The 15,805-nt window shown below is 48.7% G+C and overlaps 1 protein-coding gene across 1 annotated transcript in view; it reads right to left on the bottom strand.

The window, feature by feature from the left end:
• Positions 1-2,392: 2,392 nt before the first annotated feature.
• Positions 2,393-15,805, bottom strand: part of TRIM66 (tripartite motif containing 66) — a 47,110-nt gene continuing 33,697 nt past the window's right edge. The window contains exons 11-20 of the mRNA XM_012000246.1: positions 15,066-15,585; positions 14,716-14,811; positions 13,189-13,249; positions 12,112-12,286; positions 11,498-11,787; positions 10,913-11,039; positions 10,307-10,381; positions 9,739-9,891; positions 9,098-9,316; positions 2,393-8,351 (exon numbers count right to left, since the gene is read on the bottom strand). Coding sequence (XP_011855636.1) covers positions 8,292-8,351; positions 9,098-9,316; positions 9,739-9,891; positions 10,307-10,381; positions 10,913-11,039; positions 11,498-11,787; positions 12,112-12,286; positions 13,189-13,249; positions 14,716-14,811; positions 15,066-15,585 — 1,776 coding nt within the window. The 3' untranslated portion in view covers positions 2,393-8,291. The remainder of the gene's footprint in view (positions 8,352-9,097; positions 9,317-9,738; positions 9,892-10,306; positions 10,382-10,912; positions 11,040-11,497; positions 11,788-12,111; positions 12,287-13,188; positions 13,250-14,715; positions 14,812-15,065; positions 15,586-15,805) is intronic.

Genomic DNA, 15,805 nt, shown 5'->3' with positions numbered 1-15,805 from the left:
TTTCTTTTTTTTTTTTTTTTTGGAAGAGGGTTTAACAAACTCATTCTAAAATTCATACAGAAAGGCAAAGGCCCTATAATAACCAGAACATCTTTTTTTTTTTTTTTTTTTTTTTTTTTTTTTGAGACAGGGTCTCACTCTGTTACCCAGGCTGGAGTGCAGTGGCACGATCATGGCTCACTTCAGCCTCAACCCCAAGGCTCAAAGTGATCCTCCCACTTCAATCTCCTGAATAGCTGGGACTACAGATGTGTGCCACCACATCTGGCTAATTTTTTTTAAGAGACAGGGTCTTGCTATGTTGCCCAGGCTGGTCTCAAACTCCTAGGCTCAAGCGATCTTCCCACCTTGGCCTCCCAAAGTGCTAGGGTTATAGGTGTGAGCCACAGTGCCTGGCCAGGACTTATTTTTATAGGCCTTTGAAAAGCTCCTAGACCCTGGATACTATGCCTCTACTCCCTAGTGGATAAAATAATCCATAGGCCAGGTGTGGAGGAAGAGGAGGTCAAATACTGCACTACCTATGAGAGCAAGACTTGCTCCAGGGAGCTGTCCTGACTAGCAGCTTGCCATGGAACCCAAGGTGTGGGGAGTAGAAGGGCTGTGTCCCTGGAACCTAGAGAAGGACTAGTACTAAAAAAATTAGTAAGGCAAGTCAGTGTGGTGGTACATGCCTGTATCTCAGCTACTCAGGAGGCTGAGGCGGGAAGATCACAGAGTAAGCAGAGAAACGGTTCATGTACTTGGGCCAGTCTGGAGAGGGGTGAGAGGCCAGAGAAAATTTTCCAGGTCTCATCTTAACCATGAAAACTGATGATTATCCTTCCTTGAAACACAAACTTCCTTGGCTTCTCGGATACCACATCCCTCTAGTTTTCTTCCCATGTCCTGGCTGCTGAGATGGAGGATATGAGAGGAAGAATCTGTTAAGGGGGTGGCTAGTGTGTCAGGTAACACTGAGACATCCAAGGGGAGCTGTCCAATAGACCACAGGATCGGTGAGTCTGGAGCTCAGAAGAGTGGGTCCATGACTTTTATCACCAAACATCAGTTAGAGTGTTGAGTTGCAAGTACCAGAAACCATTTCTGGCTGATGTACGCAGAAAAAATGAATTTATTATAAGGCTTTTTAGGTGGTTCACAGAATTGTAAGGAAGGCTAGAGAATTATACTCAGAGCTGTGCAGCCAGGAACAATTCCTGAAATCATGTGCAAAATTGGTCTGCTGAAGAAACTAGCAATGCCATCGAGCCCCATGTGCTTCACCTTGTACCGCTGCTGCTGCTACTGCCACCATGGAAACCCCACCTGCCCGCAGCCAACACTGTCACCAGAAAGGAGGCTCTGGGCTTTTTTTTTTTTTTTTTTTTTTTAAATGGCTACCACTAGGCCTGTAACCTGACTTCAACGGATGCTGGGAAATCAAGATTCTAGTATATTTAGCTTCTGCAGGGAAGAATGAGCTGTGTCTCCCAAGACTCCTGAGGCAGGAAATTCACCAAAGACAGGAAAGGGGTTCAGACTTTATGCAGCCTAATTGAATGACAAATATTCATAACAATGCCCTTGACCCCCCAAAAATGGCTAGAAACCACTAGCGTGGAGAAAGCAGAGAGGACAGCTAAGGATATGTAACTGGGGACCATCACTATATAAAGGACATTCTTGAAGTGTTTAGCTCTTGGAAGTGTTAGGCATTCACATGATGCCTTTTCCCTAACTCCACCTCAGAATTGTTGCCTGTGTTTTGAGAAACAGGTTGTGTTAACACAGTAAGAAGCAGAGACATGGTGGCACGTCCCTGTAGTCTCAGCTACTTAGGAGGCTGAGGTGGGAGGAAAACTTGAGCCCAGGAGTTTGAGACCAGTCTGGGCAACACAGCAAGACCTTGTCTCTAAAGAAAACTAAAAATAATAAAAATAAGAAGCAGGCTGGGCGCGGTGGCTCACGCCTGTAATTCCAGCACTTTAGGAGGCTGAGGTGGGCGGATCAGGAGGTCAAGAGATCGAGACCATCCTGGCCAACATGGTGAAACCCCACCTCTACTAAAAATACAAAAAAATTAGCTGGCCGTGGTGGTGTGCACCTGTAGTCCCAGCTACTTGGGAGGCTGAGGCAGGAGGATTGCTTGAACCTGGGAGGCGGAGGTTGCAGTGAGCCAAGATCGCACCACTGCACTCCAGCCTGGCGACAGGGTGAGACTCCATCTCAAAAAGCAAAACAAAAATAAGAAGAAGAAGAAAAAGCAGAGAGGTGAGTTCTTCCCTAGAGAGAAAGGCCTCCCAGGCTATTCTTCCCCACCTTGAGTTCTTACGACATAGAGATCTAGGGGCAAGAAGGCCATGCGACAGGTTCAACTATCTTCGCTGAAAAACACTCCAGGACACAATTCTTGGTAAAGAAAAGTGTTATTTTTTATTTGTTCTTTCTTGAATGTATAGGTCCTTTTAAGATCAGTGATACTTTCCTTTAAAATATCCTCCCTCATGCCCCTACCGCTTTGGATCCAATAGCCACTCCTAACAAGGGTCTAGGAGGAACTCATCCTACATAGCCAAGAAAGGGGGTACAGCTTGAGGAATGGGCATATGGCTCAGGAAGCAGCACCAGCTGATAAGAACTTTCCTCAAAGCAGCTCTGTTTGGCTTGTGAGTCCCCTTTCCCTGCCCTGGTCTGGACTCCCCCAGCTGTGTCCTACCCCTGGAATTCCCCTGTTCCTTATGTGGCCTGATCTTTAGAGTCAAAGTCATAATTAACATCTTTACAGCTGGAGAGCTGAGAGATCACTGTTCTCAGCCATTCTTCCACTACAACTTTATAGATGAGGAAACTGTATCCAAGGTCACACAGTTCATAATGGAAAGAGCCAAAAATTTTGGTGTTCAGACTCTCAAATCAGGTATCTTTCTAGTATGTACCTCCTTACCTCCAAGAAAGCAACCAATAGCTGCCTCAAACTCCAGAAACAACTGGAGCAAGCAGCTGATGGTGATCAGCACAGGTGGAAAAGGCCCTGATATAGGGAGTCATGCTGACTCCATCTGAGCCCCAGCAAGGGAGGAGCCACCGCACTCCCTAGTCTCCCTCCATCCCAATGGTAGCAGCAGACACCCACCCTGCCAGGTTCTCCCCCTGGTTAGCAGCACTGACGTGCATGGAAACATGTCTTACCACAATCCCAGACTCCTTCTCAATTGCAGCAGGCTCTAACTGGTGCAGGATCATGGCGAGGAGCTGCCCACCAGCATGGTAATCCAGTTTAGCCAGACTGCAGCCTGGATGCTATAAAACCTAATCCACACTCTCGGGCTGACTTAGATGGGGTCTCTTAGCAAACATGGCTAAAATATCTGTGTTGTCTGGGAGAGACAGAGGGAAGGACTCACAGATGCTGTCCTCCCAGCAGGAGCTCATAAACATGCTTGGCATGAGGAGAACTGAGTTCAGGAAAAGGAAGGGACGCAGGAAATAGACAGACAGAGGAAGCAGGAGCAGCTGTAATTCTTCCTGCCTACCCAACTCCTGAAAAGAAGAGACCACAAACAGCCACAGACATTTCCCCCTGTCTAGGTTTCAAGGATGGCTCAGCCTGTGTGGGCTGAGAGGTAAGAGGAGAGAATCCAGAGACTTGTTTTTTTGGATTCTCTGAGAATCCAGAGACTTGTGGTGTCATAAAAGCTAAGGGAGGAGGTTGTTTCACCGAGGGTTGGTGGGTGGGGTGAAATGCCGCAGAGAGGTCAAGACAGCTGAGCACTGAAAGGTCTTCATCCTATTTGGCAACTGGGCAGTCACTGGTGACTTTTATGAAAAAGTGTAGAGGGCTGAAGAAAAGCTGAGGAAGAATCAGTGTAAAAAGCTTCTTTTTTAAAGCAACTTGGCTAACAAGGAAAATGTGTAAGGGGTAACAGACTCTGAGAAATGCTGTTTTAATCTTGGGGAGAACTTGTTTGCAGGCTGTGTGGAGGTAACCAATGGAGACAGAGGCTGGAGACTCCAGGGAGTGGGAGCAGTGAACTAAGCGAGGGAGCAGTCTTGGAGGACATACAACAGTATTCAAGACAGACAGAACTAAATAGGAGCAAGAACGGAGGGGATGGGGAGAGTTACAGACACAGATGAATGAGAGGGGAGAGAGGAGCAGCGGGCAAGGAAGGTCTTGCTTTAGGGGCTCTCTTCTGTGAAGTAGACAGTGAGCTCAGTCATTTGCGGAGGGCAAAGATGGAGGCATGGGTGGCGGAAAAAAAAGGTCACAACAAGTTGAACTTCCAGTCAATACTGAGAGCTCAACTAAGGCTGCCAACTGTGAATCTGTCATGCTTAGCAGCCCAGGAGGTGGAAGCAGCAAATAGGATGATGACGAAAATGGAGAATGGCTTATAGTTTTAGCAAAAATTGAAGGGGATAGGACTGGCTTATGCCTGTAATCCCAGCACTTTGGGAGGCCAAGGGAGGCAGATCGCGTGAGCCCAGGAGTGTTGATACCAGCTTGAGCAATATGGCGAAACTCCATCTCTACCTAAAGTAGAAAAATCAGCCAGGCATGATGGCATGCACCTGTAGTCCCAGCTACTCAGGAGGCTGAGATGGGAGGATCACCTGAGCCCAGGAGGCAGAGGTTGCAATGAGCCGAGATCATGCCACTGCAATCCAGCCTGGGTGACAGAGCGAGACTCTCTCTAAAAAAAACAAAAAGAGAGAAGTTGAAGGGCATGAGAAAGTTCAGGATGCTGATAAAAACATCAGTGTGTGATAGGGTGTGATAGGCTCTGAGTTCATGCTGGGGAGAGGAAGAAGTCCAGGAGAAAGCTAAAAGACAAGAAGAGGAGAGAGAGGGCTGATGTCATGGAAATGGACTGAAGGAGCAGAGCAATGTTGGCAGTACTGAGGGAGGGAGAAGAAGCCCAGGAGGTGGCGATCCTCAAGGAACAAAGGCTCAGTTCAGGAGTTCAGAAAGGAAGACTATAAGTGACTCCATGGAGTGAGAGAGGGAGCAGAACAGAGCCCAGGAACAAACAAGGAGGCGCCTTGGTCTTAGGAGCCAGACTGTTGCTAAAAATGGGTACAGGGAGGGAGCCAGAGCCCGCCGGGCTGGATGGCAAGGACTGCCATGGAACAGAGCCTATGGAGGGTCTGGTGGCTGCCACTCAGGTAGGGGTACTAGAGGCAGGCAAGGTGTATGGTTAGAAATTGCTAGAAGTCAGGCAGGGCTAACCTACCCATGTTCTGTGGAAGAGTGCTCTGCAAGTTCACCGTGAACCAATTTTTTTTTTTTTTTTTGAGACGCAGTCTCGTTCCGTTGCCCAGGTTGGAGTACAATGGCACAATCTCAGCTCACTGCAACATTCACCTCCCAGATTCAAGCAATTCTCCTGCCTCAGCCTCCCAAGTAGCTGGGATTACAGGCACGTGCCATCACACCTGGCTGATATTTGTATTTTTAGTAGAAACAAGGTTTCACTACGTTGGCCAGACTGGTCTCGAACTCCTGTCCTTAGGTGATCCACCCACCTCAGCCTCCCAAAGTGCTGGGATTACAGGCAAGAGCCACCGCGCCTGGCCAAAAAATAAAATAAAATTTTAAAATCCTGAACCAATTTTTAACTAAAATCCCCTTTGCATCAACTGAAGCCACTTTACTGTCTTATTTCTCAGCACACCCAAGAAGCCAATTTTTCCTCTAGAACCGCATGCTGTCCCATAAGAATCTAGAACTCACCATATTTCCACTGCACGATGTTGTCAAGAACAAAAGGACTTGGCAGACTTCAAAACTGGGCCATTATGGGAATAAGTCAAAAGCAGGATCAGCCCAAATGTTAATGAAGAGCCCCTGCAGACAGTCACTTGGCTAGCAGGATTTTTTTTTTTCTTTTCTTTTCTAATTTCTAAGTCGTGTTCTGGTTTTTCATGAAAAAACAAAACAAAACCGTGACTCAAAACTCTGGTGGCTAGGTCTAAGGGAAAAGCCAGGGAGAGGCAGGTGTCTCAAGGGAGCCTCTCAGCATGCAGGCTCTCTATGATGAGAAGGGAGCATGTGTCTCTCCAGCACATTACTAAGATGCCCCTGGCCCAGCAAGCTGATCCTTGAGCCCAGGAGGCCACATCCAAGCTGGAAGCCTCACTGATATAAGGAAAGCCAAGTTTTTAACAGGCATTTCTGCTTTAAATTTGTAGTCTCCAGTTGGTCCTGAGGAAGGATCAAGTCTGAGCCTGTCACAACACTCACTGGCTGCCCAACACCAAGTACAACAAAGCTCACAGGGATGGTGGGAATGTGGGCTGCACAAAGGAAAGACGACCTAGAGCAGGAATTAGTGACACGAGAACAGAGGGTACTTTGCCAAGCCAACTGAACATAGAAGAAGATTCGAAAATTTAAAGGGAATTGACCAGATCCCAAACCAGAAAGTCATGTGAGTCTCAAAGGGCAGAAGCCTAAGTCCAAAGACTGCCAGACTAGTAAAGCATTGAAGACTTAGTTACCCCAAACTAGAAAACAGGATCACGGAAGCCCATCTGCTTAGGAGAACGTGGCATGTGCTGCTGAAAGAGTAGCAAGCCAAGGGGCATGGTTTGCTTTAAAGTGAAGATGATCTCTGAGGTTGGGTAGAGAAGGAAATGAGCAATACCATCAATTCACAAAGAGAGAAGAAATGTTTTCTAATTTTCAAAAAAATTGCTCATTAGTGAAGGCCCTGCAAACAAGAACATCCTTGAACTTCATCTCTTAGCAGAAACAAATCCATGACCTTAGACTCCCCTGAAATTAGCCATGCAATGACAGGACCAGGGAGAGCCATCTCAGTCCTGGCCACTGACATATCAGGTTCATAACTCCCCCAACAATATGAGCAATGGGTTCCCTCTCAACCAAGCCCTTGCTTGGGAAGTAGCCTGACCTCCAGTATCCTCACAAACACCCTGCGAGGACCATGCAGATCCATTCAGGATGTAGCCTTGAGTGCCTGTTCCCATGGCTTCCAGAATGCTTCTCTCTGCATTCCAGGAGAACTAAGGCTCTGAGGTTGCTTCATGGTCACCAAAGCACACTGGCTTTTTGCCTCTTGATTTTTCCCCCTGTCCACCTTAGACAAACTTCCCCCAGGAATGTCTAGATCTAGCCCCTGTTGGTCCCTGAGGCCTTCTCTAACCTCCAACAAAAAGGGCTGCCAGTAAAGTGTTGGCTTTTGGGGAGCTGTAGACAGCCTCGAGGTGGGGTAGTCAGAAGACTCACTTCTGATCTTTGGCTCATGAACTTGGAGAGGTTGAGAACTAGAATCTCTAAGCAGGAGGAGAGGCGCAGAGGAGTGAGCTGGTTGTGGGTTATTCTCTCCACCCATGGAACTCTGGACCTGAAGCAGACAGCAGCTGCCTCACAGTATTTATAAGCAGAACTCGAGATCCAGACCTCTGAATGAGGATGATAAAGGGTATGGCCACTGAGAAGCACCAACAGTCACTTCTAGGAAGGCGGGTTCTCACCCTAAAGAAGTGCAATTAGCCCAGAGTAAGTAGCACAGAGGGCGGGCTCTCAAGTGGACATCTTTCTAAGTCTGTAAGTGAAATCTGAACCAGAAGTTGTAAGTGGTCTCTGCAGAGCGACCCAGCTCAATCAAGAATGTCATACCATCTACAGCATTTTCACAGCAGCCACCTAAGTCAACATCAGGAAAGTGAGTATGCAAAACAAATACCCTGAAAACCGTTAGAACCCAAATAGGCACAAATTGAGACCTATGGCCTCTAGAAGCCTCCACTAGTGTGCACATGGCAGGTGCCTCTGTCCAGACAAGACAAGCAAAGGCAAACAGTGATAGTCTTTGGCTGTGCTGGGCCAGGGATCACAGTCCTACCATATATCTAAACCTCTCTCCCTTCTTTTACCCACTTCTGAGCCCAGGAGGAGTTCAGATATATACATGGCTCCTGAGCCCTGGACACTAAAAGGTGAGACAGGTCTGCTTTCCTAGGCAGAAAAAAATTCACTAAGGAAAGTAGGTCCTCCCAAGCCTAACCAGGTGTGGTCCTGTCAAGTGCAGCCTATACATCTGATTACTCTGGTAATAATAAATACCCTCCTCTTTCCTGTTTATTACTGAAATCTTCTCTGTAGTGGATGCACTATGGCTCCCAAACAAATGCTGTAGATGCAAATGGCAAAGAAGAGCACTATACAGTTCAATGAGACTCATCTACCATCCACATTCTGAAGAGGATAAACTGCGAGATGGGGAGGAATGGTCAACAGGATGGGACAACAGCTGCCAGAGTGCCCAGTCTCCTTTTGGCTGTCACACCTGAGAGATGCTGTTGGCCAGGCGAAATGACATTCTCTTTGCTCTTTCATTCTCCTGAAAGAAAAATACATATTTGGAATTAAAGTAGCCAAATGTAGGATTTATTAACATGAAAAGGCTATGTCAAGATTGCAGTTCTACAGAGTCAAAGTATTTTATTCTACCCCAGGAATGCAGCAGTAAAACTTACTGAAGCCACTAAACATTGTATGCTAAGTATGGTAAACAACTGGGGATGGCTGGTCAGACCCTGGCACACAGTAGGCAGGCAAAACATTTCAGTGGAATTAAACAGCACTGAACGGACGTTTCTGTTCTACACAGGTGGGACCAGCCCAAAGATCAGAAGAGCTCTCTCTGCTGCAAGCAATACCTTTCCTTCCTTAGCTACACCAAGGGGCTAAGAAAGATCCCTTCCTCTCTCCCTCAAACCCAAATAGAAACCAGGCACTAAGACCAGGTAATTCCCTCCTTAGGGGCATCACAATCACAGTGTAGTGTAGCTAGCACCAAACTGGGAATCAGGACAACTGGTTTCTCAGCCCAGGTCTGTTGCTAAATGCTGGGTTACCCTGGGCAGGGACAGGTACCTTTCTGAATTTCAAGTCTTGTGAGTAACTGGCATTGATGAGCCCTGCACTGCCCTGCCTTCCTTAGGGGCTAAGGAGCTGGAAGTGGGGGTTCATTGTCATCATTATTTTTTGCGCCACCCGAACAGCTTCGCCTTAGGTTGCTGCTTGGGTGCCCCTCTGCTTGCCTGATCACCACCCACCTGCTGCCGGCTGGCAGTAACTCTTTACCATATGTCGTCGCCGCCTCTTGGGTTGGATGCCCTCCTGCACGTAGGGAGGCCACGGGAAGCCCTGGGGAGTGGAACATCCGCTCTCACTAGACACCTCCTCAGAGTCTGAGTCCTCCTGCCTTGGCTGAGCAAACCGTTTCTCCGGGTAGATCTCCTTCAACCAGCCCTCAAAGAACACTTCCAGGCAGCGGCCAGCTTCTGCAACCTCAGAGTCAGGCTGATGGGGGGAGGAGAGCAGTGATGGTCTGATAGTCTAGCCCTTTTCTACTAGTCCATCTCTTCCAGGTCCCCCAAGAGCTACACAGAGCACAAAGCCTGGCGGGGTCTCCTGAGGTGTCTGGAACTTGACATTTTTCTCCGAGGACTCAGGAAAACTAGTTTGGTAGCAGCTCTTAAGGCAGAACTGACCCCAGTAGGTATCCACAGATGGCCAGTCACTAGTACCTCCCCTTTTTCCTGAGTCCATGCTAAGGCCTGAGTGTGGGAGAGAGCTTTTAAACACTCACCACAGCAGGCCCCCAGAATCTGCTCCCCAGTCCTCATGGCAGCCCAGACCAAACCTAACTCCCACCGCTACCCACCCATGACAGTCCTGGGGTTGCAGGGAAATATGAGATAGGGAAAACAGGCAAGACATACATAATTGAACTTAGCACAGTTCCAGAACATGAGGCGCACATCTGATACCACCTCCTCTGGGGTGGTATAGTGAGCCGGGTCCTTCTTTTGCAGCTTCCTCCGGATGATTGATAGGTCCATGGGCCTCTTGATAATCTGGTAATAATGCCGGGCCTTGAGGGAGGAGACATGAGGAGAAGGAGGCAAAGGGGGTGAGAGAAGAAATGGAGGTGTGGATAAGAAGGAAGAAGAAATGGAGAATGAGTTGGAATATAAGTGAAAGAAGAGGAGGAGGAATGATGAGCAGCAGGAAGAAAAGGATGGAGAAAGAAGACAAAGAGAAAGGGAAAAGGAGGAATGTGTCACCTGTCAAGTCAGATCTGATACAGTAGCAGTTGTGTTGGGGGAGGCTGGAATGGCCATGTAGGACCTCGTATGGTCCCCTGGACTATCCACAAGTTAATATTGTCACTACTTCCAGTGGCCATGCTCTGAGCCCAACCTGGGAACTATGATGCTCCTGCCCCAAGGCCTGGGCCCTCTGAGCAGAAAAGACAATAGCAAGCAGAAACAGCATGGCCTTCCTTACCAGGGGGCTGACAGGTTCATGGAAGGGCAGGCTGAGGTTATTGCAGCACAAGGACAATATCAGCTTCTCACACTTCTGCAAAATCAGAATTGGCAACAGAGTTACTTTGTTCTGGTCTCACCTCAGTATGAACTAAAGATGCTGACCCTCTCCGTCTCTACTAAAAATACAAAAATTAGCCGGGCGTGGTGGCGGGCACCTGTAGTCCTAGCTACATGGGAGGCTGAGGCAGGAGAATGGCGTGAACCTGGAGGCGGAGCTTGCAGTGAGTGGAGATCGCGCCACTGCACTCCAGCCTAGGCGACAAAGCGAGACTCCTTCTCAAAAAAAAAAAAAAAAAAAAAAAAGATGCTGACCCTGATAACTCCCTGGCTCTGTCCCACAGGGTGCCAGCTGCCATACTACGGTGCAATTCAGGTTCCCAAGCCAGAGGAAAACTGCTAGGAGAAGGAAAATCATCCAAACACCCCTGGGCCAAGTTGTCAGGCATAGCACAAAGAAAGGTATCCAGAAAAGCCCCTCATCCCCTCTGAAAGCCCTCAGACCCTGTAGGCAGAAGAGGGCTGCTAAAGGCAGGGAACCTTGCTTCCAAAGACTCCTCCCTACCTTCTGGTCATACATGCTTAGGCCAGGAGATGCCCGCATTCCAGGCTGGTTATAGCGGGCATTCTCACAGTCGTACTCCATCTCGGGCTGGGTCAGGCTGCGGCACAAGGTACACACCCACTCTCCCCTGCAGGGGCAGGTGAGGCCATGTTAGGACTCAGCACATTGCCCAGAGCACCCTTCCCTCTCCCTCTGCCCTATGGCAGGCATGGGAAGCTGAGTCCCTGGCCTTTCCATGTAAGAAATGGCTTCCTAGCCACAGGCTTGGAAGAAATTCAGTAACTCAGAGTTTAGTGAATCTAGAAAAACAGGGGTTAGGGGGGACTGGGGTTAGTAGTATAGGCACAAATCCACATGCAAGAAGAAGGTGAGAAAAGAGGTGGAAAGGAAGTCAACTAAATGTCAAACATCCACCTATCTGTGTGCAGAAGATACCCAGGCCCATTAACTCACAGACCCGCAAAAAGAAGGTCCAGAAGAGGGGACTAAGCCCATCCTGGGAACTCTGTGGGCCTGGCCTGGAATAATCATCCCTGGAAGGTAACCCTACTAGCCAGGTGATGGTCCTGGACTGGCATGACTCACCCTGGGAAGCTGAGCAAGGCTGGTACATGGCAGGATAGGTGGAACACTTTGGGGCAATGGTCACAGCACAGCAACTCTCCGCCATTGAGGCAAACAGCACAGAAGTCCTCATTCTCTATTGGAGCTGGGGGGCCCTTCTTGGCTCCTGGGGTTCGAGGAATGAGTCTATGTTCTTCAGGAGATGTGCCCTCCACTTCTGATGGCCGCTGCCCAGCCAGAGAAGTGACAGTGACCTTTCTTCCCCCCAGACCTGGAGCCTGGGTGGCCTCAGACAGTCTGTCCTGGCTGACCTTGGGGAAGAAGTAAGTCTGGGCAGCCAGAGCACAGAACCAACAAGCTCTCGAGGGAGGGGAGGGAGGGACTGGCAGGCCCTGTGTGCCTACATGAGAGCCACTTATTCCAGGACCCCAAGCAAGCAAGCCCCATGAATGCTGGGACACCTCACTCCTAATATGCATCTCACAAGCCCCTTGCAGCAGGGGACAACGTCTGGCGGAGCTGCAGCTCCATCAGAGACTCAGGAAAGGTCCCAGAGTCAGAATTCTGGCAGTAACAGAAAGAATAAGCTCTTAGGCTGGGCCAGGGTTTAAGGCCAAGGCAGAGCAAAGTGGTACCTTAATGGACATGCTGGAGGACTCAGTACCACACTCAATGATCAGCAGGAAGCTTCCATCCTGATCATTCTTTTGTGGCTTCAGCTTGAACACAGGCATCTCTCCTGAGGAGGCAGCACAGATCTTGAGTCGCTCCAGTCGCACATAGGGAATCTTATGCTCGCTGTTGAAGGCTCTGCAGCAAGATAGACACCCCGGGGTCTTGGTGGGATCCTCCTCTGTTCCCAACCTCTAAGTCAGAAACATCCATGATCCCTGTGATGATTAATACTGAGTGTCAACTTGATTGGATTGAAGGATACAAAGTATTGATCCTGGGTGTATCTGTGAGGGCATTGCCAAAGGAGATTAACATTTGAGTCAGTGGGCTGGGGAAAGCAGACCCACCCTTAATTGGGTGGGTACCATCTAATCAGCTGCCAGCAAATATAGAGCAGGCAGAAAAACATGAAAAGGAGAGACTGGCCTAGCCTCCCCGCTATATCTTTCTCCTGTGCTAGACACTCCTGCCCTTGAACATCAGACTCCAAGTTCTTCAGTTTTGAGACTCAGACTGGGTCTCCTTGCTCCTCAAGCTTGCAGACAGCCTATTGTGGGACCTTGTGATCATGTAAATTAATACTTAATAAAGTTTTATATATATATATATCCTACTAGTTCTATGCCTCAAGAGAACCTGACTAATACAATCCCCAGCTGAATTGCTAGTCCAGATCCTCTCAGAACTGGACTCTGAATGTGGACTCTGCAGGTCCACATTCTGCCCTTTCCTGGCCCAGCTCTGCATGGCCAGGCCCTGTCAGCCACTGGGAAGCCCTTTGGTGTAGTCCTGGTCAAAGACAGGAGCTCCCTGAAGTGCAAGGACTGCATCCAGAGCACATGCCTCATGGTGCAGGAACCAGGACATCCTCCCACAACCATCCCAGACATCCACTTGAAGGTTGAGGGGTTGAAAAAGACAGTTGCAGGCAAATCTCTTTCACTTGTAGTTAATTCATCAAGGATGCTTCCTCCCTGTGCCAACATCTCAGGATGTGAAATCATGGATGGGAGGGAGATTAGTCAGGAGGCTGTTACCTGATGCTCTTGTTCTCCTTTGCATCCAGCTCTAGGGCTCCTTGTTCAAAATTCTCACACTCTAAGGCAAAAGACAGATAAATACCTGTGACACACATTTGTGGCAACAAACCCTGTCATGCATACCTTCCACTTATATCTGCTATTCATACCTTTGGCCACACACCTGTCATACAGTAGTTATCTACACTATAGTCATTCATAGTGGTAACAAGTCTGCCATGGATCTCCTTCTTGAGAGGAGGAAGCCACCTTCTTTTAAAAAGATGAACACAAGTAACACTCAGAGGCTGCCTATGGGTAAGTATTGGGTCAGGCACTGATGGGCCAGTTTCTCACCTTCAAGATGAGCTCAGAAATCACTTGTTCTCAGTACACCAGTGTTGCCTCCTCTGAGGAGTCTTTTTGTCCAGCCTATGCCCTGTCAGCCAAGTGCTGGGATTCCAGCAGTGCTTAAGAATCCAGCTCACACTCCATGGAAAAGAGGCTCCCAGGGAGTTCTCCCCTGAGTAGGCAGTCTATGGAGGCAGTCGTGGGGCAAAAGGATGGAACTAGCATCCATTCAGCACCAGGCACGGTCCTAGGCGCTGTACATGGGCAAGCAGGGTCTAAAATGTTTAACTGCATAAAACGCAGTTACATTATTATGTGTAATAAGAACCAATAATTTTTCAGTTGGCCTTTCAGTCAGTGTGAAAAAAAGAGGAGAAAAATTATGTCTTTCATTTTCATTTATTACACGTACAGGAAACAGACTAATCATTACAAATTAAACACGCATCATACATTGAACGAAAAAAGTCCCAAATGATCATCAGGGAGTCACTTCCTGACTTCCCAACTAGCCCTCACCTTCCACAGAAGAACAAACTTAGCCTAGCCTGGTTGGAGAAAGGGCGTGGGTAGCTGAGAAGTGAATCAGAACCAATCTCCAATGGTCCAAATTCCCTTCACTACGAAGCACAACACAAATCCACATTACTGTCAGGTACCAGGAAAATCCTTACTACTCAGAGTAAGTTATCAAATGATTTCACTATGGTTATTGGTCCCAGCAGCCTATGAAGTAGGTGCAATTAGCCCCATTTAGAGAGAAAGAAATCAGTTGAGGGAGGTTAGGTATCTTACCAAGAATCAGAGGGAGAGAGAACTGGTTTCCTAACTTCCATCTATTGGACTCCAAAGTCAGACATGCTCTTTTCCCTATAACATTTTGTCAAGGCTAGCCCTCCTGGGCTGAGTTCTGTTTCCCCCTAGGTATAATGCAGACCCCCAGGACTCTTTGCATGGGGAGTGTTACAAAGAGAATAAGTCCTGGCCATGCCTAGATCAGCCATGGCCATGGTGAGGGAAGCAGAACAGGTGTTACTAAGACAGTTCTGGAGGAGAGAAGTAAATTCAACCTCAGAGAGATGCACTGTTTCCCCAGCTTAGAGCTTGTCTGCTGGCCTCTATCTCACCTAAAAGTGCTGAGTCCATCTGCTCAACTCTGTGGCCAACACGAAGGGCAGGCTGCTTGAGTCTCACCTTTTGGGTTCCGGCACTGCTGCAGAGCTGTAGATGTGCTGACCACTGGTGCCAGTGGTGGTTTCTTCACAGAGAGGTTAATTGGCTCCTCCAGTTCTGAGGGGATGGTCAAGTCCTTGGAAGCATCCAGACCAGGGGCTATGGGACCTTGCCCCAGTGAGTCAGTGAAGCAAGTGGAATCCTCACTTTCCATCTTTCAAAAGAGAAATATCAACAAGAATCAAAGAACTCAGACATGGTTGTCATTAGTGGTCTCAGAACTGTTAAGCTAAGGTCAGAATAACGGTCCCAGTGGCCAATCTTTTGCCCGTTGATGAGCAAAGGAAGTTTGAATAGCATTTCCCCAGGACTTACCTTACACAGAGCATTCCCCAGGGAGGGATCAGCCCCATCTCCGGGGCACAGGCTCCCTGAAGTTCGGCCAGAACTGGAGCTGGACCCAGTTTCTGGCTGCATGTCAGAAACTGGAGGAATGCTCTGCAGAGGACAAGTTGCCAGACTTGGCACAGCTTGGGTGTGACCAGACATTAGGCTGGGCCCAGCCTGAGGGTGATCACTTGCCAGGCTTGCCATAGCCTGAGAAGAGTCACTCATCAGGTTGGGCACGGACTGGAATGTACTACGCACAAGACTGGGCACAGTCTGTAGGTGACTGGTTGTCAGGCTGGGCATGGCCTGGTTTTGAACACTTGTCAGGCTGGACACCGTTTTTGGGGAAGCACTCAGCAGGCTTGGTACTGCCAGGGGGGCGCCAGATGTCAGGCTGCTCACACTCTGGATCTGTGGCTCTAGGGGCCTCTCCAACCTGGTAGATGACAATTCCATCTCCAGAGTGTTGGAAAAGCCCATGATGCTCACCGAGGTAGAGTGCTGTGGGAACAGAGACAAGGGGTAGAGTCAGGCTGCTAGCTGGGAATGGAGGGAGGAAGAAGGGGGACCCAACCCACAGGAGCTCCCATGCTCCAATTCCACTCTGGCTTCAGAGTCTGGTAGGTGCCAGGAACTCAAGCAATGAATGAAGCCCTGTTCCTCTTCCTGAAATCAAGGAGGCTGCTAGGCTATGACACACAGAGAGAGGCACAAGCAGAGG

This window comes from Mandrillus leucophaeus, unplaced genomic scaffold, assembly GCF_000951045.1.
Source record: "Mandrillus leucophaeus isolate KB7577 unplaced genomic scaffold, Mleu.le_1.0 Scaffold622, whole genome shotgun sequence".
NCBI classification, from domain to species: Eukaryota; Metazoa; Chordata; class Mammalia; order Primates; family Cercopithecidae; genus Mandrillus; species Mandrillus leucophaeus.
This window is presented reverse-complemented; position numbering and strand designations above follow the sequence as displayed.